The sequence below is a fragment of the Vipera ursinii genome (assembly GCF_947247035.1).
Source record: "Vipera ursinii genome assembly, chromosome: 16".
Taxonomy (NCBI): Eukaryota; Metazoa; Chordata; class Lepidosauria; order Squamata; family Viperidae; genus Vipera; species Vipera ursinii.
The window spans coordinates 9,569,299-9,595,558 of NC_139529.1; the positions used below are offsets into that span (position 1 = coordinate 9,569,299).

At 46.9% G+C, this 26,260-nt stretch overlaps 2 protein-coding genes across 6 annotated transcripts in view; both read left to right on the forward strand.

The window, feature by feature from the left end:
• The window catches only part of RGS3 (regulator of G protein signaling 3), a 48,877-nt gene extending 43,612 nt beyond the window's left edge, over positions 1 to 5,265 (forward strand). For both annotated transcript variants that reach the window (XM_083374905.1, XM_083374906.1), the window contains exons 30-33: positions 1,578 to 1,679; positions 2,454 to 2,515; positions 3,364 to 3,530; positions 4,090 to 5,265. In XM_083374905.1, the coding sequence (XP_083231031.1) occupies positions 1,578 to 1,679; positions 2,454 to 2,515; positions 3,364 to 3,530; positions 4,090 to 4,275 (517 nt within the window). In that variant the 3' untranslated portion in view covers positions 4,276 to 5,265. The remainder of the gene's footprint in view (positions 1 to 1,577; positions 1,680 to 2,453; positions 2,516 to 3,363; positions 3,531 to 4,089) is intronic.
• Positions 5,266 to 10,700: 5,435 nt separating this feature from the next.
• Positions 10,701 to 26,260, forward strand: part of ZNF618 (zinc finger protein 618) — a 43,295-nt gene continuing 27,735 nt past the window's right edge. Inside the window, exon 1 of one of the 4 annotated variants that reach the window (XM_083375360.1) lies at positions 10,701 to 11,224. In XM_083375360.1, coding sequence (XP_083231486.1) covers positions 10,901 to 11,224 — 324 coding nt within the window. In that variant the 5' untranslated portion in view covers positions 10,701 to 10,900. The remainder of the gene's footprint in view (positions 11,225 to 26,260) is intronic. The other 3 variants (XM_083375359.1, XM_083375358.1, XM_083375361.1) reach the window with 3 other exon arrangements.

Sequence of the window (26,260 nt, forward strand, 5' to 3'; positions counted from 1 at the left end):
TTCTTCTAGCACAAGCTGTGCTGGGTGCATGATTGGTGGCAATGGAGGCAGTGCACCCAAATGGTTTGAGGCACACTTTCTGGAGGCCACAGCTCCCACGACTGTGAGCCAGGAATTACAACACCCACTGTCCCCAACCCCCTCCCGAAAAAAGCAGGTTTGATCCAGGATGTTCCTCCCTGCTCCTAACCCTCCCCAGGAAAGAGGGTGGGATGGATACAGGCACGCAGCGCCCTTCGTTCTCTTTAGGATCATTGTCTTGAGTGGGAGTCAGCTCCCCCACTCCTGGCTGTGTCGTAGAAGAAGGGCATTTGTCCCCTTCAGGTGGTCCTCCAGGAGAGGACCAAGGAGCCTCCAGACCACTTGCCTTCCTTCGGCTTCCTTTCCAGGAGGTGGGGGGGGGGGGCTGCCTTGCCAGCCTCACAGATCTGGGAGCTCCCAGAGGCTTCTCCTCCTTGCTCTGGACACCTGTTAATCCGGGTGGGGATGGCCGCTGGGCTGAGAAGACCCGCCTAAGGGCTCGGCCTCCCACGGATCCCCAGCTGCCCAGTGGAGGGGGGGAGCCTGCTCTACTGTTCCTCCTGCTGCCCCGAAGCGGGCACCAGTGCTCGACTCCCGGTTTTGGACGGGGCTTCGGTGCACCCCCGACCTTCGCTGCTTGCCCACCCCTTGTCCCGAGAGGGGTTGCGGCGGCGATTGCCTCGGGCTTGCGGGTGGGAGAAGCGGGGCACGAACACCGCCGGTTTTGTGCGGAGGGTCGGCGCTGGCGCCGCACCTGATGGACAGGCAGCCTGCGGCAGCGGCGAAACAACTCTGTGGGCTGCTGCTCGACGTATCCTGGTGGCGAGAAGGGCCGTGGCTGCCGGGAGAGGAGAGGCGGGGAGGGGGTCGTCTCTGCAGCTTTCAGGCGCGGGCGCTGTGGGATCAGCAACCAAGGCCGCCTCCGCCTCTCGGCTCCACCGGCGGAGGCCCCGGAGTCTCTCCTGCCTGCCCGCGTGGGCCGGGCTCCCTTCCCGGGCTGGCTAAAAATAGCCGCGGTTCGGTGCCGGCTGCCAGCGGCGCCCAGAAGCAGGAGAGGCGTCCGGCGTGGGTCATCCGTGCGGCGGCCCCTGGGCGAGGGACGGGCGGACGCCCGGCTCTCGGAGAAGGCTGGCCGGCTGCGCCCTCTGGCCCGGGCCGTGCCGTTCTTCAGCGCCCTGCAGGCGGAGATCCGGGGCGCTCCAGGGCGAAGCGGTCGAGGCGGAGGCCTGCAGCGACGGCACACCACTAAGGAGTACGCTGCCCCACGCCCGCGCCTAGCCACGTGGGAACGTCCCAATTCCCCGGCTGGTTTTCGTGTCCGGTTGGTCTCGCTGCGGGATGGCGGGGCTGCTGGTGTGCCGAGCACCTTCCGCTTTGCCTGCACCGAGGGCTGCTTGGGGGGGGTGTCGCCTCCGCATTGAGGGGCTGCGTTCAGAGGGGCTGTGACCGCTGCGGCGTCGGGAGTGGAAGAGAGGCGCCGCCCCGGCAGGTCTTCTCCAGTCCTCCATGGCTGGGCTTGGATGCTCACCCGCCCTCCTGGCTTCCTCGCCTTGCAGGGCCAAAGACGTCAAGAACCGACTGGGGCTCTTTCGGAAGCGGCATGAAGCCCTGGGGGGCCAGCCTGAAGACAAGGCCGACAAAGGGATGAAGCCTCTGCGGTAAGGGGGGGAGGGGCGCGAGCGGAACTAAGGTGGGGGGGGCTTTGCCTAGTCTTATATTCTTCCCGACCACTTTCTTCCGAGGCAAGGGGGGAGGGGGAGGGCGGAGCTGGGCAAGGTGTGAGACTGAGATGGTTTGGGAGACTTGGAAGTTTGTGGTAAGGAAGCAATCCCTGAAGACAGAAACTGCCTTTGTTTAGGAGAAAACCTGACTGAGGTGTGGATGAGATGGCCAGCCTCACTTGTGTCACACTGGCTGCCAGTGGGAAAGACAGGGGGCACCTTTGGACCCATAAGCCACAAGCCCAGCCAAAGCCTGTTCTGGGATCGCTTGGCTGGAGACAACACCCATTCAGGACGCTGTGCCTGGAGTGGTGGGCAGAGGTGGCGGAAGCCAGGAAGGCAGCAAGGAGAAGAAATGTATTGCGGGGTGGGGGGTGGGGGGGGGAGAACAAGGTTGTGGTAAACTATATTTGGCTCTGATTCCAGTGTTTTTTCTTACATTGCCCCTTTGGACTACTATTTCTTACTCCTTTGTTCTCTGCATAATGTCACTAAACTGCAGAAGAGTAGGATAGGCAGGTTAAATAAAAGTACCTAATTTTGAGTTAGTTTGGTCAAAGCATTTATTTTTGTTCTAGAATTATTCCATTTCTAAAGAGGAGGTGTTTTAATAAACCCCTCTGGTGGGGAGTTTTGTTTCTTTCCCCTTCTCCCCAAGGTGTTCCATCTTTCGCCCGGCCAAAGTAACCCTCCTCTTGCCCACCCCTCCAGGCCGCCTCCCGAAGAAGTTCTCGAGTGGGGAGACTCACTGGAAAAGCTGCTGCAACATAAATGTAAGGAGCCTTTTCGAGTGTTGAGTTTCAAAAATCAGATTGCTGTAAGTGTTTGAATTAAAATTGTCAAAGACCAGTCAGCGTTTTTTCCTCTTCCCCTTCCTTTCTCAGAGCTTTTGAGTAAACTCTCACCCGTTAATTCCAAACTCAGATCTTAAAACATTCAAGAATGGAAATGGAGCAAAGCTTTAGAGTAGCAGTTACTTTCCTTCCCCTGCTCTCTCCCGCCTTGGCTTATGGGACCTTGGTACTTGTTTGGGCCAGAGGCAGATGACTTTTGCTAAGAATAATATTGCCGAGCACCTGGATGACTTGAAAGTCCGAGAGTAGCCAGGTGTTGCATGCTGTGACTAGGAGCAGGACGTCCAAAGCACATTTTCCCATCACTGCCCCCACAATGCCCATCTAAGCAGAGGTGCAACTCGGCCTGGGGGCTTTGGCGTGCCAGGTGATTAAGCCATAGGTTTTGTGCACGTACGCAAAAACAGTCCTCCAAAGAGACAGATATATAGTATCTCTACTGGAGAGACTTGATGTAAACACATTTCTGTGAGTTTTGGAGCAGCCTCCTCTCGAATGCCCAGAGATACTGATTCGAAACAACTTCAGATCAGAAGATCTGAAGCACTGAAAGAAAAATCCTCTTAATCCAACTTCTCCTCTGGATACAAAGCCCGTAACATTTTCTTCATGGAGAACCTGCTTCTTGACATAAAAGTTGCCTAGTGCCCTCCCCCTTTTTATCTATTACGCTTCCCCTGTAAGGTGGCTGTGCCAGAGAAGCCTGGGTGACTTTGTAGCTTAACCACCTCTCACAAAAGCCACTGCATCCTCTCGTCCCTGCTCAGATGGGGTGGCTGCCTTCCGTTCTTTCCTGCACACCGAGTTCAGTGAGGAGAACCTGGAGTTCTGGCTGGCATGTGAGGAATACAGGAACATCAAGTCTCAGTCCAAGATGATAGCCAAGGCCAGGAAGATCTTCACCGAATACATTGCTGTCCAGTCGTGCAAAGAGGTAACTAGCGGAAGAGATGTTGGGTATCTGTTGGCGCCTGAATGTTGGGGCCGGCCTGATTGGGAGCCAGACAAATGGTAGAAAGTTTGCTCGGCTCAAGTGTGGAATAGAAAGAACTTTGCTGAAAGTTAAGCACATTTTCAAAACTGCTGAATGGAAACCCCTGTGCTACCTCCTGCCCTGATTCCATCAGAGGAACAAGGCCAAGGACCCTTTTGGAGAAGAGATGCTCTTAAGTTGGTTCCACGTTTGTAAGGCAGCTTTACCCCCTGAAATCTTGAAAGGCCCTGCTGGAGGCATCAAGTTCCTCCCTCGTCTCTTTTTTTGCCTTCCGGGCACTGTAAGCTCGGAATAGGTTTGGCAGGTTTTTGAAGCATACTTCATGGCTAGATAAAACTCCAGCAGATATTATGCCACTTACCGAAAACTGCATTATCTCTGGCTTAGCACAGAACACAATGAGCTGTAATTATTTGATTTGTTCTTCTGTCCCTCTAATGTCACCCTTCCGAATAAGCGGCAGCCTGACAGTGACCAGTGTCTGTCCGTCCTGCTCTAGGTCAATTTGGACTCCTACACCCGGGAACAGACCAAAGAGAACTTGCAAAACATCAGCCGGGGCTGCTTTGATCTTGCCCAGAGGCGGATTTATGGCTTGATGGAGAAGGACTCCTACCCCCGCTTCCTGCGCTCGGAGCTGTACTTGGATCTCATTAACCCCAGGAAGCCTTGCTCTTCCCTGTAGAAGAGGCTGGGTCTTCCTCCAGGAAACTTTAGGGGAGCAGGATGTTTACAAATAATTACATTTTTGGCTAAGGGATTATCTGGATAAATAAATCTGTCTTCCCACCCAAAGGGACCTTGGGGTTACAGAACTAAGCAGCTTTACTATTCCTTCTTCCCAAGAACCTGCTTTCCCCCCTGGTACGATGAAGTCATAGCACCCAAAGCTGCAAAGGAGAAGACCTTCCCTTGGACGACTTTTCTTCCACCCTTCTGCTGTGCTGCGGTGAGTTCCTCCTGCACACAGAACCGTCTTGGGACATCCGTGGCCTTCACGAACGGGCCACATCCTCACAAGAACCAGACGGAGGGAGAGGCCCACTTGCAGACTTTTCCTTTTGGATCTTGGCAGAAAGCTCCCTCTTGACTGTCCTGTCCTGCTTTTCTTCAGCCGTCTGAAAGGCGTAACCCTGGCTAGGTTTATTTATTGAAGCCTTCTAGTGGGACACTGTGTCTGTGAGAATGTCTCCCTGTTGAGTTTCCTTATAAATTTTAAGTGCAATATTTTTTATTACCCTATTGCCATTATTTCTCTCCTGGTTTTATCCCTGACTCTTGGAGTGTGTGGCAGAATGTCAGTCAGTTCTCGGTCAGTCTTGTTCCTTGTTCTTTGGACTCTGACATCTGCTCCAGCAGCAGATGTGTGAAAAGCTTACAGCATCTTGTTGCAACGGCAGTGTACTTTGTAGAGACTGAAAAACATCTGTATGTTTCTGTGCTGTGTCATAAAAGGATGTGTGAGACAACAGTGTGTCTGGATTTGTATTCATATCCATGTGGATGTTCATATTTGGGTCCAGAGAGATTAAATCTCCTCCAGCAAATCTTTTGACCAAGTGCCTAGTTTACTACTCAGGCCCATCTCTGCAGTTTAAAATATTTTTGTCGGTTTGTTTTTTACTACATTATGTCTATTTAGGATAAATAAAGAGACAATACATGTTAAGCCGTCTTTCCTCTTTTCCCTGTTTCTTTGCAGCTACATTAATTTGTGAGGCAGCTTGGTTGGCTTATCAGGCAACAAACGAGCAGCTATTCATTAAACAAAGATTGCTTAAAAACGAACACGCACACATGCTCTAAAATGAGGGGTGTAATGCAGGGGTTGGGCCAGGTGACCTCTAAGGCCTCTTCCATCTCTATGGTTTCCTCCCCAGGGAAGAGAGAAGGAGAAAGCGGCCAGGAGGACCTTCACCAACGCCTCCTTTTCAGGCTTCCCCTGTTCCATAAGGGATGCCGGGTCCCATTCCAGGCTTCCCGCTCCCCATCTGGCGGGCAGGTGCCCTGGGGACTGCAGGGGGGCGGTGGGGGCAGAGCAGGCATCTGGCATGTGCAGCTTTCCCCACCCGGCCCGGTCCGCCAAGGGTGCTCCCTGAAGGGAAGGGTGCACTGCGGCAGGCTCCAGTGGAACCCACGTGGGGCAGGGCGTGGGACAGGGGGCTCGGGAAAAGGTGGTGGTGGGATTGGTGGCCACGTGGGCTTGTCCGGGGCTACCCACTGAAGCCATCCGAGGGCCCTTCACGCAAACCCTCGGGTTCCAGGCACTGAAGTTCCCTTTCACGCTGCCCTCCCCTCCGGCTTCCCTCAGAATGTGGGTCTCTAGGGGGGGGGGAAGAAGTCCTTCCTAGTATCATCTGGACTGCCTCAAGCTGTATAAAATAAAGTTGGGTTACAAGTCATCCCCATCATGGTGGCCATTCACAATTCAGGAAATGTAAAGAAATAGAAGGTCATGGAATTAGTTGGACAATTCCACATAAAGTTAAAAATTAATGTAACAGAGTTGCAAACTAGGTTTACAGTTGCAAAGGATATCATGCAGGGAAGCCAGAGGCATTTTTGAGTCAAAGATCAATGCTGCTTCTTTCTTACATTTCATCGTCTTTAGAGTCTACAAACGGGAGATGGAAATTACTTCAAAGAGGGCTTCAGCAACCACATCTTCTTCCGAGGCTCCTTTTTTCCGAAGCATTAACCAATTTCACCGAGCTAAATAGAATTCCCCTCTGAGTGATGCTCTACATTGTAGAAGACTTCTGTGACCAAGAGAGGGCAGTGTTCCTGCTGTGTCGCTCAGCATAATTTAGGTTTTAAAAAACACACACACAACACTGCCCACCCAAAAGAAGCTGACTTTTAGCCATGCAAGCAATAAACAAACTGGCACAGAAAGGCATGGTGCCCTGCTAGATGCCAATTGCCCAAGTAACATCCACTGAAAAGTAAGCAAGGCGAGTTACGTTGCCATCTCTTACCCTCCACCTTACCTCCAAGGTCCTAGCTCTGTATTATTTTGATGGGTCCTCTGGATCTATTTTGTTTTTCCTCTGCACTGACTCAGGTGTGCAAGCACTGTGCATAAAATGATGATTTTGGGTAGGCTACGCAGCACTTTTAAATATTAGTCATCTACAAACCATCCTTTCATGTTCTATACATGTATTTGCAGGGCGATAGTATCATCTAGCAGTTCGAAAGCACGTAAAAATGCAAGTAGAAAAATAGGGACCATTACGGTGGGAAGGTAACAGCGTTCCGTGTGCCTTTGGCGTCTAGTCATGCCGGCCACATGACCACGGAGATGTCCTCAGACAAGCGCTGGCTCTTCGGCTTTGAAACGGAGAGGAGCACCGGTCCCTAGAGTCGGAAACGATTAGCACGCACGTGTAGGGGAACCTTTACCTAGTATCATCTGAAAGCCGGTTAGGTGTAGTCGTTAAGGCATCAGGATAGAAATTGGGAGGATGTGAGTTCCAGTTCCGCTTTGGGCACAGAGCCTGCTGGGTAAACTTGGGCCTGTCACTTTCTCTCAGCCTAGAAAAAGGAGGCAACGGTGAACCAGGTCTGAAAATCCTTGGTGAGAAAACTTCAGGGACTTGAGAATTGGGCAGGATGGAAGGGAAGGGAAAAAAGGCGCCCACTGTTTAATGCTCCTGTGGGAAGAGGGTTCTTGCCCCACAGCTGCCGGGGCAGGAGAAGCGCAGAAGCAGCCCCTGGCATCTGTCCTGGGAGGTGGGGTGGGAGGGGAGACAGGGAGTCCCAGAGAAAGACAACCATTAGCTAAGCAGCTGCCAGGAGGAGGCTGGCTTGTAGGGCAAATTTGCATGTATGTTGTGTGAACTAAGGAAGCTGCCAGCAAGGATGATTGTGATCCTTGAGGTCAACTGTCGCTCAGGATACTAAACTCTTAGTGGTAAAAAGCCCAGATTTTGCACTATGAACTTGTTCCCTAATGTGGTATGCTTATAATTAATAATCCTAACTTAGATGATGTCCGGTTATGTGATTCATTAAAGAAATCTATGCTAAGGATAGGTCAAGATACACTGGAATTGCCTTCTGTGGGAAATAAAGTTTATATTTTGGTGTGTGCTAGGGCAAAATTTTGGTTTTGTTTAATACGGCATTAATGAAGTGGATGTTGTGATGGATTTTTCAGAGAATATAGTATCCACAGTTTGCTGCTGCCTTCTTTAAATAGAGACTTTTAGTATTCTGGGGAAATACTTCCTTCTGCCATCTAATTTTTAACATGTTACTATTTTAAATAATAAAAATGATTGGTTTATAATTAAGGTGATCTTAAAATAATAAATACAATATATTTGTCACTGTTTTCAAGCCAGGACAATGAATTGAAATTGTATTTCATGCTTAAAATGAAGAAGATTTGATGCTGTGGTTGGTACCAGAGGAAACTCAGTGGATTTTGGTTGTCCTTTTCTTTCATATTGTGCTCATGAAAAAAGTTTAGACTTACTCACTGTGGAGAAGGAATGGGAAGGTGTGGAAAAATTCAGTTTTGGGCTGCCTTTAAAGTTCGAAATATGTCAGTAAAATTAGAATTTATTCTAATTAGAAATAAACCAAGAACGCAGTTCTTCCCCCTCCCTCCCCCTTTAGACAAGGGGTAGGTTTGGTTGAGGTCAGAGCCTGGTACAGAAGGAAGAACTACTGGACAAGTCCAGACAGGCTGTGGGCTAGTTCCACAACCCAGGCAGCACGGCTTTGCAGAGGAAGAAAGTGCCAACTGTCTGGGTCTCTGTTGTTAGCCAAGGACTTGCTGGGAAATTTAGCTGGCGGGCTGGAATCCTGTCGGCTACTTTTTGGTGCAAATCAATTCTTTTTTTCCCCCAGAAAAAAGAATGGTGTCTTTTAGGGCAGTGGTCCCCACCTTTTGGGCACCAGAGACTTGTTCTGTGGAGAGAGGTTTTCCCCCGGACCAGAGGGGGCGTGGGTTTGTGTACTGCCTCCATCACGTGGATGGGGCTTTGCTTTCTTGAGCAGCCCAGTTTCTGGCATGCTGTGGAACCGTTTTAGGGGTATTTAGAGAGGTGTATCAATACCAACTAACAACAATCAATACCAACTTCCAAATCTGCTGAGCAATTGATTTTTACCACCCCCACCCCCATTTAATACTACTGTAGTTGTTTTCCTGAGAAGACTTGCCCTATGCAGCTACCTCTAATTGTTTTTTAACTGAAATTAAATTGCAGGTGAAGAATTCATCTTCTTTCCAGTTCCACCAGAACCAATACCAGCAGATGTTCTCCCAGGTCGTTGCACTCTGCATTTGTGTAATGCTAGTATTCAGCATGGATCCCAGCAGGCAGCTCAGCAGCCTTGGCTGTGGCATTGATCACTATTTGTTCATTTTCCTTGCAGAACATCTCCAAACACCTTTATTTAATTATATTTAAAATATTTGTATTTTAAAATGACATATTTAAAAAATGAAAAATAATTAGCCTCATTATCGGGCAGCTGCATCATCCATACAGGGCAACGGGAGGAAGGCATCAGCGTCTCGTGCCTTGCATTTCCTTCACAGAAGCTGCAACGTTTCCCGAGGGGTGGCATTTGCCTTTTGGCTAATATGACACTAGTATGAAAGGCTTGCTTACAATCAGGCAGATGCTTTGCTTACTTATTGTTGAGGATAGTTAAAAAAAAGAAACTAAAATGTTGGGTGTGCCCACTGTCCACCATTTTTAAATCTTGTTGCATCAATGATTTTGTTGTCCCACTGGATGTTATTACAATGATAAGAGAATATCTATTTCCTTCATTCCACGCAGAATCGTCAATATATTTCTGTGATGTGCCCCTTACTTGCACCTACTCCAGTGGGATGTAGAACCACCATTACACCTTCCAGCCTGCCAAGATGACGTGAAACAGCGTTGGCCTCTTTGCAATTCAACTACTTGCTTGGCTGTGATTAGCTGCTGCTGAAAGGGGTGAGGAGGCCTAGATAGGCTTACTATTGCTCTCACTTGGTTGCAGAAAGGCAGGTGATATTTAAATGGTGCCACTGGTGCAGCAAGTCCTCCAGGCTGTGAGGAGAGGCTATAAGGTGAATCAAATGGGCAGTTGCACCTATCCTACCGGTGCTGTTATCCCAAATAATTTTTAAAGGGCTGGGAGCAGAATGCCCCATGATTCATGCCGGACGCCGATTGCGGTCCTGTGCACTTGCCATGAACAGGTCAGGCTGCTACAAATCTTCCTGCTTGCCCAGGTTAGTGGACTGAATCGGTCACTTAATATAATGTTTTTGTACGGTTCTGTTTAGTGGTTTAAAATTTTGAAAGTTGGCTTCCCGCGGTGTGGCCTGGCCTTCCTGCTTGAAGTCGCCTCTCCTCATCCCAGCCTGCTCCACGCCTGAAGCCGGAAGGGCTTCGTTTGGGTTGGAGCCCGCTTCTAGGGGGCGGCCCAGCCCTTCACGTTGTTTTGTGCAAAGCTGCGCTGTGTGTCCTATTAGTCAATAGTAACATTCTTTCCCAGCCATGGATATATTGTATCCATGAAGAGTTCCGCTCCCGGAGAAGGTCCAGGCTGGTTCTCCTGCTCTGGCTGGGCTAGCCTGGCTGCTTTTGAGTCTCCCTTTGGGGAGCGGGACCGCTCCACCGGGGGCTGCGACCTCCCTGGCTCTCCCTGGTCCCAGGGGGCCTGGCCGGCTCCATTCAGGACAGAGAAAAGGCCACCGTGCAGGTGCGCTGGACTATTGTGGGCTGGGCCGGGGCGGGGTGCCTGCTCCAGATCCGAGCATTGGAGAGCGCGGCTGGAAGGAGGAGGGCCCGGGGAAACCACGTCGGCCCGGAGGGGAGCGAGGCCCCGGCGCTCAGCAGCTCGATCCTGCGGAGGGCCTTCGCGGCAGGTGCACGGCCCGCGCCCACATTCCCGGGAAGCGCCCCGCCTGGCCTTCCTTTGGGCGCCGCGCGGGCGAGCCCTGCAGCCGGAACCGGCCCGCTCTGGACGGGCTCCCGGGCAGAGGCGCCTCGGTGCGCGCCGGAGGAGGAACCGCAGCAACCGCGCGCCACCAGAGCGGCGAGGGAGGCCGGGCGAGAGGCGGCGGAGGCGCGCGCGAGAGGCGGCGCGCCCTGGGCGCAGCGCGGTGCGGCGTGCAGGCCGGCAGGCTCAGCCGAGTGCTCGCCGCCGCCGCCGCCTCCCTCCGCCCTTCCGCCGGGGCCGCCTCCGCCCCCTCCTCCGATGGCGGCGCCGACTGCGGCGCGCTCCCCGCCCCGGCCGAGCTTGGCCCGGCAGCGCTGAAGCGGCGGCCTGGGGAGCGGCTGGCGCGGCCCATGTCCTCCCAGGGGGCGGAGGAGCCCGAGCCGCCCACCCGCGCTGCCGCTGCGGCCAGGGAGGCGGCTCCGGCGGCGGGCGCTCCGCATTGTGCGCCGCGCGGCAGCGGCGGGAGCAGCAGCCTGGTGAGCGAGAGCGGCGGCCCGGCCCGGCGGGAGCCCCCTTTGCCGCCCCTCGCCCGCCAGCCCAGCCCCATGAAGGAGCCGGGCGGCCCCGGGGCGGCGGGCGGCGGCGGGGAGGGAGCCGCCGCCGCCGCCGCCGCCTCTTCTCCGGAAGGCAAGGAGGGCGCAGGAGGGGCCGCCGCCCCCGCCGCCGCGGCGCAGGTAAGCGCGATCGCCCTCGGCCGCGAGTACTCGACTGCCGCGCCGTCCCCTCTCTCCGCCCGGCTTCCCGAAGCATCCGCGTCTGCATCGCCCTCCGGGCCGTGTGGCCTCGGCCCCTGGGCCCCCTCGGCGCCCGCGCCCGCCTTTGGGCCAGGGCCGGAGGGCTTTCCGCTAGCTCTGGCTGGGGTGTGTGTGTTTGTGTGTGGGGTTTTTTTTTTCTAATTTTCTCCAAACGAGTTTTCTCTTATTAAAACGACGCCACCTAGGGGAGACTATTCCAAAAATAGGGGAAAAAATTAAATTTGAGGAAAAAATATTTTTTTTCTTTTTGTTGTTTTCGAAGGGAAAGTTTAAATCGTTGGTTGTATTTGGGATATCTTTTCCATGCTGGAATTTTCTTAATCTGAGAAATGCTGGAATCAGCCTGCTTCTCTTGGATGTCAGCAAATTTTTCTTTTAAACCGGAGTCTTTAATATGCAAATTAAGGTTGAATTTGGTGAAATCGACGTTCCTCTCCCCATCTTTTTAAATGAAAAATAAGCTGTTTTACAGGCGGTATCGGGAAATAAAATTAAGGAGAAAAAGAACAATTTGAAAGAAATCAGTTTGGGTGAAGGTTGAAGAATTGTTGTAAAGCAATTAAAAATTGTACTTGCAAATTCGAAAGGATTTCACAGTTAAGTAGTATTGGATTTATTTTCTCATAAAGTATAACTTAATTTACAATTTTTAAATAAGTATGTGCATAATATGAAAATTTCTGAGGACACACCCCAATTTTTTTGTGGGGAAATGACTTTTAAGGTTTTATTCAAATCTGATTTGAAAGAGCTTTGTTTTTAAACATGAGCCAATCCTGCAACGTCAGAGAAGCTCAAGTTAAGATTACAGAAAAGCCTTTTGTTCTGAAACGACGTATATTTTCTGAAAGCTTATGTTGTTGGCACAATTAAAACAATGATTCCAGCATTTAATTTATAATCTGTGTAGAACTGGGGGGAGTGATTGTATTGCTTCCACCCTAAAATAATACTAGATAACATCTCTTGTGAGTTCAATGTAACACTTTATGTATAAAGGCTTCAATAGACTAATAATAGTGTATGCAAAATGCTACTGGTTGAGGACACTGCAGATGTGAAGTTGCAGATTTTAGAAAATAACAAAAATTTGCAAAATTAAATTATGCTATCTTAAGAAATTTTTAAAAATTGGGGTTTTTTGCCCGATAACCAAGTTGAAAATCTCACTAACAACTACAGATTAGTTTGTAGTTAGCAATATACTTTTGAATTTCTCACATGGGTTTGTGAGTAGTAAAATTGCCTTTTGAGTTTTGGTCGTGTCTCTTCCTTTTCTGTTATAATTTGCATTTTACAAAGAATGAGTAACTAATTCACATAATTTTTTTACTTAAATCTCTGTGGAAAGTGATGTGCAGCTTCTGCATCTGAGGCAAAAGGGTCACAAAAACAGCAGCATTAAATCTGAAGGGGGAAAAGGGAAAGAAAAGGGCAAATCCTGCAGAGTCTCTACTTTAAAATGGGAACAAAATATCAAGATGGCCGACTCCACAGCTGCAGCAGACAACCTGAAAAGGGGCATTTCTGTGCTGGAACAGAACAGATTTCTGCAGCTTAAAATCTTTTTTTCCCCCATTCCAAGAACCTCAGTGTAGAAAAAAATGTTTTTGAAAATTTAAAAGTTTGTCTAAGCTGAATTTTTTTTAAAAAAATTAGAATTTCAAAAAAAATTCCCTGTGGGTAGAAGTTAGATTGTGAACTATATTTAATTGAAATCTAAACTGCAATTGAATATTGAATTAAAAATTCAGAGGATGTTATTCCTAAGGGAATGGGTGGGGGGAGGAGTGCAATTAGAGATTTCATCTCTAACCAATCCCATTTCCTTCCTCCCCCATCAAAAGGGGAGGAGATTGGTTGGATTTTTGGGAAGATTCTGGAACAATTAAAAAACGAGCAATTTTCCAAACAGCACAGGTAGCTTTAATTTTTGTAGTACTTAGGAATCATATTTTCTGCAGAATTTCTGTGTAAGAAAGGCAGGCGGACAGTTTAAGAATGTTTAATGGGGTTGCAATTAAATTTAACTGGTCACAGATTAACAGTTGATATGTTTGCCCAAGCCAGCTTCGGCTGGCTGATTTTTCTAGGAGATTCTCTGGATGGGCTACAATGTCAGAGTCATTTTATAATGCTAAGAAAGCAGGTCTCAAATTTCCAACTATTTCCACTTAAAATAAAATTATATGTCACATGATGAGTTACTTGTTACTTCTGCTTGACTATCTTTTAAACACCCTGGAAGGGAAGGGAAGGGAAGCTGCCCTTGCTTGGTCTGGAGAGGTGGGGTTGGTTATTCTGGTCTCCAATGAATTGGGAAATCCAAAGAGGAGGAAACTGACCAGGGACACTGTACACCAAAGTCATTAAACCCTAGAGGGACAAGGGAATGCTTGGGGGACCTTTGAGGGGCTCTGTGCTTTTTCAAGGCAGGGGGAGGCTGCCTAGGGTCCCCCTGGCTCGTCATTGCCCTGTCCTCGAGGCAGGCTTTGGCAGAACCATTTGCCGCCACCTGCGCTGCATGCAGTGCCGTCCTGCAATTAATTCATGCTCCGTCTCGCCTGCAGTCATGTTTTTCTCCAGTCTTGAGATTCGGCACCTCTGAACAGATTTTACTTTCGAGGCTTGACCCAGGTCCCCCTGTTGGTTTAAATTGTTCTCGTAGTTTTAATTGAAGTATTACGGGGAAGGGGACCTCAACCCTGGGGGGCTTGGCAGATAACTGGCCTACCTTGCAGGTGTGTTGTACAGTTGCTAGGATACAATCCCTGTAAAATATTTTGAGTGTGATTGCTGCTTTTGGCTCTGTTAATGTGTTTATGATTACGGCTACTAATATTGCAAAGTATTATGAATCCATGTGTAAAACTTGCCATTAATATTCATATTACAAATATTAACAATGTTTATATACTAATACGATAGTCAAATATAGTAAAAGGACTGTTGTTAATTTTTAATAGTAAAGAAGTAATTAACATTCTGAGTGGGATAATAGTTTATTTCAGTGCCATCCAGCAGAAGCAGAGAGCCCAATGCCTTACTGTGTACCCATCATTCCTTGGAAGAAGAACGAAGCGGTTCCTAATGGCACATTGAACATAAAGCAGCGAGGCAGTGAGAGACCAATCTTTTTGTAGACCCACTGGGGTATGGTCGGCCAAACTTAGTAAAGCAGAGACGGGGCCCTTGGCTGCTAGGACCGCCGGCCTCTCTGCTGTCTGCTGGGCAGGGCTGTGGGGCTCAGTGGCGCTCTCTTTCTGAAGGGATGGCTGCATTGGTGCTTCCTGCATCTTCCTTCTCATAGGTGGAAGGTTGGACTTGTCTGCTCGGGTTTTGGGGGTTACGGCAGGCAGGAGAATGAACCTCCGTGTGCTCCTGAACTCTTACGATGAGATTTTTGGATGGATTTTACTCTTCTCTTCTTTCAAATCTCACCTGTCTCTATAAAGAGTTTAAGGCAACAGCCATGCTTCTTCATCAGGATCAGGATCAGGATCAGGCAAAGCTGCCCCAGCTGCTGTCTCTTGGGCACTTCCAGAATGTGGGGGGAGGATGTGCGGCCAAGGGATGGCAATTCCAACGCTTCCAGACAAACCTGGATGATTTTAGAGTAAGCGTGCTTACGCTGTGTTAAGCTTTCAAGTGTGGAGATTGGAGGATGCCTCTTCTTTATGCCAACCACTTGCACTTGGTTGAAGGGATAGATATCTGCTTTTGAGCTTTGCTTGAAGATGGCTGCAGTGGGGCTAAAAGCCATCACTGTCAAGTCTTCACGTAGGGCAAAATAATACAAGGCAGTCTTTGGGTTACGATGGTAATTTGGATTGGAATAGCTGCCACTAAGTGGTGTGGTCATAAAGGGGGAGCATCATGTGACTGTCACTTAACGAGGCCAGTTCTAGGAATCCCAGGTGTGTCTTTAAATGAGGGCCGTAAGCTAGGGCCTCAAGGGACTGACTTTGACTTCCTGCCAGCTTCCCCATTGACTTCGTTTGTAGAAAGCTGACAGGGAACATCAGAAATCATAATCACGTGATCGTGGGTCATTTCACAGTCATGTGACTGGTGGATGTTTTGCAGCTGGAACTCTGAGGGCCCACCGTAAGTCCTCCCTTGTTTGGCACTGCCAGAAGTTTGAACAGTCATAACCCATATTATTGCAACAAGAGCAATAAACTCCAGGATGGCTTAAACTGGATAGCATGGGTCTTCAAACTCGGCCCTTTTATGACTCATGGACTTCAACTCCCAGAATTCCTCAGTCAGGCACACTGGCTGAGGAATTCTGGGAGTTGAAGTCCATGAGTCATAAAAGGGCCGAATTTGAAGACCCCTGCTGGATAGCATTGGGAGCCTTCCTCACTTCTTTCCCTGTTTTCCCTAACTTGTGATACATGCATAAGGGAGGGGAGAATAAAGGCAGTTCCTAGAGAAGACTTGTTTTTATAGACCACTCTAGGACTTTGGGCAATAGGAAGAGGCTGTGTATTGTGAGTGAGGAGCACAGTCAGTTTTATCTCTCTCAGTACACACCAGTGACATACTATATGCTGAATATTTTCCATTAATTCTCCAAGTCTTACTTTCAAAAATCCCCTTTTCTGGTGGGCTTGTGAAGAGCACCACATTCTCCCAGATTGTTAGCTTTGATAGATGGAAAATGCCATTTTTTCTGTCATTTTTCAAGATTGTTGCTTAAATTTGGCAACTGGCTCTTTAGCTTCCTGACCTGGGAACTTGGAAAGTTAAGCAGGATGCTGTCTTGTAATGGTAGATTCCTGCAGTAAGCAGTGGTTGAACTAGATGATATTTAAAGTTCCTTCCAAATCTGACTTTCTGTGCATCTATAAGTGACTTGGTGATTGTGGTGCTGTGTTCCAGTTCCATTCGTCTGGCTGTAAACATGGGGCAGAAAATATCTGTAATGGTGACTTTTCCCCCACAGGAAAAATTCTTCCAACAAATACATTGTATTATATATGTATACGTATATACATATATATAATCATATATATATTATATATGTTTGCCTTAGTGTGCCTGGTTACGTAGGTGAAAAATGCAAATAATCAGGCAAATAGGGCAATTAAATGGTTTCATGTTTATCAAATGATTATTCTTAGCGACTATACAAGAGAAATGCAGTATTGATCTGAACATTTTCCAATGCAATGGAAATTTTCTATGTGAATTTGCATAGGAATTTTTTCCTGGATTTTATTCTATTTATAATTTCAAAATTGTTTTGTTTACCAAAATATGTAATTTTGAAGAAAGAGTGAGAAAGAAAATCCAAAATTCTTTTTTTCCTCCCTTATTTTTGAGGGACAGTTGGCCAAGAGATTGCAAGTGTTTTCAGATGCCTTGTAACCTACAAGTGGTCCTAGAGTCCTAAACTGACATTTTTAACACTATTACAGGTTGGAAACTGAAACATGTTAATAATTTTAAAAATAAACGTTTGTGTTAAACATACCAAATTGATGTAGAGTGCTGGAAGATTTTCCCATTCATATGTACCTAAGTAGTTTGCAGCTGGCATGGGCTGACTGCAAAATGCCTGCCCCCACCCCCACCCCAGTCCCTTCAGAAGGATGGTGGAGTGGTGGGACAGTCCATTCACTGGTGCTGTAAGGATGCTGTAGCAGAAGACTCAAGAGGGGTTGATTGTTCTGTGCCTTTAAGAGATGATTGTGATTATTCAGAAACATCTGGAAGGCCACAGGACCCTGGCTTGATTTAATAGCTTTATATGTGGCAGTCAGATATCATCTTCTAACATCTGTAAAATAAGTTTTTGCCACAGCCAGGAGGATGAGGCAGGAGCAATTTCAGGCAACCTTCTGTATCTGGGATCCTTCGGGCAGCTGAACTCCAGATAAGGGAGCCGGTGTCTGTCTGGAGACTGCAGCTCCAGGGAGAAGAATTGGCCATATACTGTAATGTAAATCTCATACGGAAACTGCAGAGATTTGACTTTCTTCACATTCACATTTTGAATGTTAATTCAAAGCCTCACTCTTAAATACATTTTTGATTATACAGATTTGGGAGTCTCCTATCACATCAGTTGAAACAAGACCTTTAAAAGTTTAAAAGTTCCATTTCTCTTTTGAGGATTTGAAACTATAACTTCATTCATTCACACATGCCAGGTTTCCTAGTGCTGTTTAATGGTTGAGTTTGCAAGATAAGTTTAAATGAGTTAAAGAATTAGTAGCTCTAATTGATATCAGCATACTTATTTTGCTTTATTTGAAACATTGGTTAATGCATAGTGTAAAGCAGCATGGTTTGGGTTTTAGCATAGTTTTAATTATTGTATTATATTGGGCATAATTATTTAATTCTTTTTTAACTTTTGTATTTTGTATTTCGATATTTATTGCCCTGTACACCTCCCTGAGTCCTTCGGGAGAAGGGCGGTATAAAAATTTAATAAATATAAATATAAATGTTATGTTCACTGTATTGCGCAAACTGAACAAGTGGTTTAAATTAATAATTTAATTTAATAATTTGCTTTGCTTGGGAGAACAAAATAATAAATGGGGATGCATCACCTTTAGTTGAGTTTGCTTCAGCTGGCACTTTCAGGAGAATAAAAAGGTAAAGGTTCCCCCGCACACGCGTGCTAGTTGTTTCCGACTCTAGGGGCCGGTGCTCATCTCCGTGTCCAAGCCGAAGAGCCAGCGCTTGTCCAAGGACGTCTCCGTGGTCATATGGCCGGCATGACTAGACGCCAAAGGCACACGGAACGCTGTTACCTTCCCACCGGAGTGGTCCCTATTTTTCTACTTGCATTTTTATGTGCTTTTGAACTGCTAGGTTGGCAGAAGCTGGGACAAGTAACAGGTGCTCACTCTATTACGCAGCACTCGGGATTCGACCCGCCAAACTGCCGACCTTCTGATCAACAAGCTCAGCGTCCTAACCCACTGAACCACCGCGTCCCTTCAGGAGAATACTGGACCATAATTCAGTTATTTCCAAGGGATCAGAACCAACCATCCTGGCTTTAGGCAGGTGATTCTGAGAAGGCTATAATAATCCAAAGAAAGTCCCCTCTGGATCAGTTGTTCATGTAATAACCCGTGTGAAGGAAGAACACTTGAGGCTGCGTGCTGCTTTGGGGGAGGCTGCCCTTCAGGAGTTGTTCCTCAAAGGTGAGCATGGATGTCTCTGCATGGGGGGAGTCCTGCTGCTGCCCGGAAGCAGGTGGGAGCAGTGGGGCCCCAATGCAGGTGGTGGCAGGGAGGAGGAGGAGGAGGAGGAGGAGGAGGAGGGGAATGAGCTCTGGGGCGGCTCTCTTCTGGGCTGTTCTGCCTAGGGGTTCTGGGTGGAAGCCCTACTCCATGGGCAGCGTGTATGACTAGGCATAGCTGAATCCGCCTCCGTTTGTTTTCAGCCCTGAAGCAATAGCAGTTTTGTTCTTGGAGCTTGACTGTCCTTTGAGAAATCTTCATTTTGTTTTATTTTACTTGGTTTATTTGTTTCACTTTTTGTCCATTTACTCATGAGGGGCTGTAGGACACTGGAGCTCAACTCCACCCATTTGCTTTCTGTCTTTGAAAGCCCTATTCCACAAGCATTAGTACGCTGGCAAGAAGCTTTTCTCACCTTGGTCTGTTGTGCTTTGGGGAAGGTTTATCATTCAGCTCATGAATGAGGAGAGCCAGAATTTGTAAAATAGGTCCAGTCCAAAAACGCCTCCTGCCTGTGAGACGTGCTTTAGGGAAGCTGGAGATTCTGCAGTTACTATAGCTCCTTTGTCTTAACTCACGGCTGACCTCTCCTGCCCAGCTTTGAGATTTTCCCCCGCAGGTACAGACAGTGGTACCTTGGTAGTCAACTGCTTTGAAACTCCTCAGATTTGGTACTCAACACATTTTGATGTGAAAATTTTGTCCCGCTGTCCATTGTTTATTTGTAATCGAAGCACAAGCAAGAACCTGTCCATGTCAGCTGCCTTGTGTGACTCACTACATTATTCCTTATGAGAAAAAATTGTTTGGTACTGATTGTTTTTGGTACTCATCGCACCTCCCCGAACTGATGAATGATGAGTACTAAGGTTCCACCATACTCGGGACTACAGTCTTGACATCTGTATCAGGAAAATCACCTGACCAGTTGGCCAGAATCTACTAAATGGCCCATGGAACTGAAAAATCTTAACAGATGGCCAGGTCAAAGCTGCACCGCTGCTAGATCCCTATGGCCTGTCACCTCTCTCTGTGCTCCTGTGGAAGGCCCTTGAACTGAGGCTGTCTCTTCCCGTCATCTCCCCGTGGAAAACTCCAGATCTGCTCTCTGGACAGGAGGAAGGCGCACCTTCCCTTGTCTGTCTTCCTTTCCCATAGAAAAAAAGAAAGTAGTCTTTCTCCAATATAGCCTTTTTCCTCCTGAAATCCGTCTTCATGATGCTCTCCGTGCTGTCTCCAGCACTTTCAGGCCGCCCAGAGGTCATGTACGAATGTTTGTTTTCCATCTATAATAACTCTATCTTGGCATCTACTTCTGGGCTTCAAAGGCATTTTTCAAAATGGAGAGTTACAGACTTTTTGTAGGAGCTCTACTTAGCTACCTTTAATTAAAGTAGCATTGAAAACTCGGACTCTTATAAAAGCTGAAAGGACACTTAAGTAGATGTATTTCTGATACTTTGGGTCATGCTTGCTTGCAAAAATCGAAGGAGTTTGACTTGCACATTTCAAACCTATACATACATTCTTGGCTATGAATGGGAGCCCTGTGCACTCCTCCCCCCCCCAACTGAACCTGAAAGACATTATAGAACTCTTACGCAGGCCACATGGAGCCTGGGAGGTTACTTTTGGTAAGCATGTACCATACAGTAAACCAATATATGTGAGCAGTAAAAAAAAACAACTAAAAATAGTTTTTCCAGTTTTATTCAGGGAGTACCGTGTCTTAGATTGAATGTGTGTGTTGGGGTATTTTTGGCAAATTGTAGATTTCTAGATGTCTTAGAAGCCCTGTAACCTCTCTTCACCGATAATTAGTGCAACTGGCAAAAAAGGAAAAATAAGAATTCAACAACTTAGCTTCAAGTCACTTCATTTGCTAAAGTCAGGAGGATCAGCAGCAACGATGGGAAGGCCTGAGCTAATGGCGCCAGGCTCTCCTACCTGGCACTGCATAATAAAGTTACCCTGCAGAAAGGGGGCACAGAAGGGAAGGAAGGGCGTGAGGAGGCTTCCTCTGACTCCTCCTTCCTCATTTAGGGCTGATGGAAGTTGGAAACGAAGCCTGCCCTCTGTTCCAGGCCCCCTTGACTTTCTCCCTCCCAGTGACGGCCAGCTGCAGAGAGATCCGTAGCCCGAGTGCTTAGGGGGAGAGCTGGCCTCTGTGCTTATTTCTTCAAAAAGCTCCTGTTACTCCTTCTGTACCGGAAAGTGTTACAAATGTTTGGCTTGAGAATGCAAACAGAAATCTGAATGGATAACAAATATTGTAGCACCGGTTTCCCAGTATGGACATTATTGCTAGCCGATTAAGAATTGGGTCCAGGCAGATGGTGGGTCCTCTGAATAGTGCCTGCTGGAAGCAATCCAGGGTGCCACGGATTTACAGGAATGAAACTGTGCAATGTGTCAGTTGTGGTCTCAGTCTGTCTGTCCTGCTACATCCTCTTGTCATGTTTTGCTTTTCATGAATTGCGGATCTGCTGAGCTTCCAGATCTCCTTTATGGGAAGGGGAGGGGGCTAAGATTCCTCTTCTAGATCCTGGCTTTGAACAAAGTCTTTTTAGCCCTAACAAAGCAAGAAATAATTTGCCTGTTTTCCTCTTCATGGTTACATTGAATTGGGAATGAGAGAGATTAGGAGAAAGCAATTCTGCCAAAGGTTAATTTTTTTTCATTCTAGTACATTTAAATTAGAGTCGCTGCAAGAGAAGGAGGAGGGCCAACACTGAGATCATCCAACAGCCTGGGAGATGGGATGGGGCAGGGCTGTTACCCTCTTTCCCAGCTGTGAAAGTTTCGGTAGATTGCTTAGATTCCTGAAGGGCTAATCAGGTGTGGCACTGAAGAATTTGTCTTTTCTTTCCCAGTCCTGAAGCCACAAAATTCTGATTATTTTATTCAACTGAAAACCAAGGTGACTTTTCATTAGGTTGAATCCTGCAGAATAAAACTTAAAAAAAAGCACGTGTAAATAAAAGTATTCCAGTTTTCGTATTTGCCTAATGCATGTAGGATACAGAGAGATGTCTACTGTTTCTGGATGTAAGAGAATTTTGATTTTTTCCCCTTTTGGTAAACTTTAAGTTTGTTTATTTTTATACTCGCTTGGGAAATTAATCTTGAGTATTTATAGTCTTTGTGGTCAGCTGAAACGAGTTATTTTGCTATAGAGATTTCTAAGATTTCCACATGAACTCTGCTCTTTTTTCCTGTTTGGTTTTTAAAGCTTAGGCCTTTTGCCTTATAATTATTTTGAGTTTTTTTTGGGGGGGGTTACTTTTCTTCCTGTTTTTTCTTTTTAAAAAACCCACAGTTAACACAGAATGAGAAAGTTCGAAAGCTGTGATTGTCATTTCTTTTAGACATTTCTTTTCTGATTCCCCGTTGACTGCCTGAAGCCCAGAAGGCCACCCTTCTTAAGAGCTTAGGTAGCAGAGCTCTGCCGATGCCCACCGACTCTAGCAGCAGGCGGATTCCCCTGGAGGGCTGACATTCTGGGAATCCGTTTGCCTGGGCGCTTCGCCCTCCTCCCCAGGAAAAGGCTACTCAAAAGAGCAAAGTGGGGCCTTCCTCTCATCTCTAAGAAGAATCACAACATAAAAAACAACCAAAACCAAGATTGGGAATAGGGCACAATATACCAAAATATCAGGCAACATCCAGCCGTCCATCTCACCACGGCTTTGCTACTTTCAAATCATGACATCAGTAGTGTCACTTCAGTTCAGTTTAGGCACGATGCTAGCTGTCCTCTGGACGGTAGACAGACTACTACTGTGTCACACAGAGGAGGAGCCGTGCATTCATTAGCACCCTCCTGGGGACTTAAAAGCCTGAGAGTAGAGCCAGGATCTCTTGGGCTGAATTCCCTTGGTCCGATTCGGGCTACAGTCAGAGTTCAGGGTTAGGAGTCTACAGCCCTGGGTTCTCTTCATCCTGTCAGTATGGAGCTGAGCTCCTGGCGATACTGAGGGAGGCATCAGAAGCACCGGGCTGTGGAAATTGGCATCTTTCCCGTCCTTGGCCAGCAAGGCTACTTTTGGTGATAAGTTACATATTTTAGTTAATAGTTTAGCAAGCTTGCATTGGCGATATTTTAAGATCTCTCCGGCTGAATGCAATCTGGCCCAGGGGCCTATTACTTTTTAACTTATCATATCTAAAACTCAATTCTTCGGCACATATTTTGGCAAAATTCTGTGGATGCGCCCTCAGGAAAAAATAAAACAGAAATGTGTTGCTGTGGTATAAATTTTCTTCCATTTTGCCCCCAAAGAGCCGCTTTGGCAAAGGAATAATTCTACTTTTCTGCAGCTTTCCAGTCTTTTTTTTTTAAGGGAGTCCAGCATGGTTAAGAGGGGAGAAGTCATTTGCTTGTTCTCCCTTTATTTCTTACAGGCTCTTCTGGGTTGTGGACTTATTGCTCTTTCTTGAACGCTGCATAATTGCCTAGTTGTCGACTGTCAAAATCAGATCCAGCAGCTAACCTGCTAAGAACACATAAGTTGGGGCATTTACTATTCAGAAATAGAAAACTGCATAGTTCACAAATTCAGGCAACACATTTAAATCAAAACAGACAGCCTGTCTGTGGTTGTTGTTGTTGTTAGTTGCGAAGTCGTGTCCGACCCATCGCCACCCCACAGAGGACGTTCCTCCAGGCCTTCCTGTCCTCTACCATCTTCTGGAGTCCCTTTAAGCTCACACCTACTGCTTCAGTGACTCCATCCAGCCACCTCATTCTCTGTCATCCCCTTCTTCTATTGCCCTCAACCTTTCCCAGCATTAGGCTCTTCTCCAGTGAGTCCTTCCTTCTCATTAGGTGGCCAAAGGATCTGAGTTTTAGCTTCAGGATCTGGCCTGTCTGTGGACTCCCTTCAAATACCAGTCAGAAGGCACCTGGGATGGATTTCATATCCTTCTGCAATTCTCTTCTGCTGTTTTCTTGCACAAAGGGACAGTGCTTGCCATTCCAACTAGTCAGTATAACATTCATTACTTTCCTAATAATTGTGTGGCTGGGGGAGGGGTAGATTTCCTGTCTTTATTTTTGACCATTCAATACTTCACCCTGTTGTTTTAGCCTCTAATTAGATAGGTTTTATGTTATAGGATTTGAAGGGAAGAATATTACAGCTTTTCCACAAACATACATGCATGCATACATACATGCATACATACGTACCGGTGCATGCCCACCCATGACGCTTTCCCCCTTTGGGGAGAGCAGCATTACCTAAAGCATGGAAATGGAGTAAGAAGTATGGCAGCCAGGAGAAGGTCTGGCTAGACATCCCCGAAGAAGTGAGGTTGGCAGTACGGTGGAGAGTGGCAGACAGAGGTGGGTCCTAGCCAGCAAAATCTCTTGGGTGAAAGGAGAGATTGTGATATCACCCACAGGTACTCCGGACAGCTGTTCCTCCCAAGAAGAATGCAAAAACTGACTAAGCTGACAGTCTATATGCCATGTACATAAATTCTGACCATCTCTTAATTATTTTTTTTACTGTTTTTCAAATACTAAGAACTTTCAGAATGGCAAATCATGACATTCATCGGGTGAGCTTTCTTCAATCCTTAATGGAAGAAGTTTCAAGTATGAGTTTAAGGACTTAGTGTCAAGCAATGACATTCGATGTTAGCAGGACTTTTAAGGTAAACAATGCCTCAGAGTCACTTGAAAAGCCCATACGTTGGAAACTTGACACTTAGAATATTTTTTAATCAATGGCAATTTGGAAAGTTATAAATGGACTAAGGTTCAGATAGATTTCAGATGAAATTTTGAAATTAATTATAAGAATCCTTCACACTGTAGGAAAGAGCTGTTTGAATTCTGAAGAAAAAATACGATAGGTTGAATTTTTAAGTATGTCTACCCTGGTAGATAGACTGCTTGTAAATGAAAATTGTGCGTGCTGAAGTTTTCTACCTGCAGCGTATAAGGAATGGTTCAGCCATTGACTTGAGTCTAGGGCTCGCTTATTCCATGCTTTGTCTTGAGATGCTCAGGATGCCTTAGCTGGAGAGTACCCGTGAGAATTTCTGGTCCATTCTTCAGATAACTCGGTGATCCATAGTTTTCTTTTGGTGCTTTTTGGCTGATGCTTCTGTGTGCTGCTGTAGAGCCTTAATTCCCAGCCAGGAGCATTATATTTCATAGAAGTGTCATTAAAGCTATAGTGCTTGTTCTGCAGCATTTCCCTACACCTTATCCCTGACTTCAGGTGGGTTGAAATATGGAATTCATAATTTTTGTATTTTCCCCCTACATCTATTTTTCACCAGAGCTGTGAGTTATAAATTTCTTTTTAAATTCCTGCTTAGATGCATATGCATTTGCCAGACTATAATTATTTTTAAGTAACCTGAAATGGTGCCAGCGGTCTCCTCAGCACTGTAGTAATCCTGTCCATATCTTGTGGAATGGGTTTCTGCCATAAACATAACCTGGTGAAATGCTGCATCCTTATTTAAGAAGCCTTTTGTTATTTGTGTCCAGAGGAATACTCTGGAATAATGAGATACAAGTGCCTTCTTGTGCTGGATTAGAACATTAGCAAAGTTTTGTAGGGAGGGATTGAAGTGCCGTAGTTTGAGGTGGCATCTGGCAACACATACGGACATCGCTTTTCTGAAAAATCAGAGTTCAGGACTTGTAAATGTGGTTCTGCTCCTAATTAAGATCATTTTTATTTTCATAATTGATTTGCTAGGTCTTCTGCACTGCCATTAATCTAGGGGGAGCGGGGTTAAGAGATTGGGGAAAGAGAGGATTGGAGCCGGTGGCGAGCTTGGGGGCTTTTTTCAGGATACCTGATCTACTTTGAAGGCTCAGTAGGTGAGCACTTGAGGGATTTGTATTCCCAGGGTGGTATATTTTTCAGAAAAGATGCTGTTTTGTTGTGTGAATCTTTACATCAGAACATTTCCTGTGGTAATTTATCCATCTTTTCTTGGACTGGACTTAGGTGTGACTTTTTAAATGAAACTTGCAGTGGCTTTCCATTTTGCTAATTTGCATATTGCATGGAACAGGACTTAATGGATCTAATAAATGCCTCTTTCTGAGGCGTCCTTGAAGCCTGTAGCTTGGCAAATAGAGGCCTCTACTAGGTAGCCTCATTCCTAACATTAGGATTACTATTTGGTTAGTGTTAACAGTATTTTACCAGCTTTGCAGGAAGGAGGGAAGAATATACTCAGTGGGAAGCACAACGCTCAACCGGCCTGACCCTTCTATGGTTGAGGATGGTCTGAGTCCTGGGTGGGTGGATCGAGGCCTTTGAATCTGCTTTGAGGTGAAGCAGCTCCTGTCTAGGGCTAAAAGCCGGGTTAAGACTCTGTCCAGTCACCTGGGCCTGCCTTGCAGGGCCTCTGAGACAGGTAGCTTCCCAGGCCATTGGCTCTGTTTCCTCAGAACTGGGAAGGTTTGGTCTGTGAGTTTCTAGTTTGTGGCTGACTTTGCTTTTCCAGCAGTGGCTAAATGACAAAACTGGGCAGAATCATTGCAAGCTTTTAAATTTTTATTATTGCTCCATTATTCCCAAGATTTGACAGAAATAATATCTACCTGTCTGTTGAAGGTAGCTGAGGGCAAACTGGCTTGGAGCCTCTGGGGCTTCTTTCGTAGCGTCCTAGTGGGAGCCTGTGGCTGCAACAGACCCAAGTTTTCTTAAATAGCACGTTGGCATCACAATCGGCGCAGGCTTAAGGCAGCAGCATTAGTCTTCTGGGA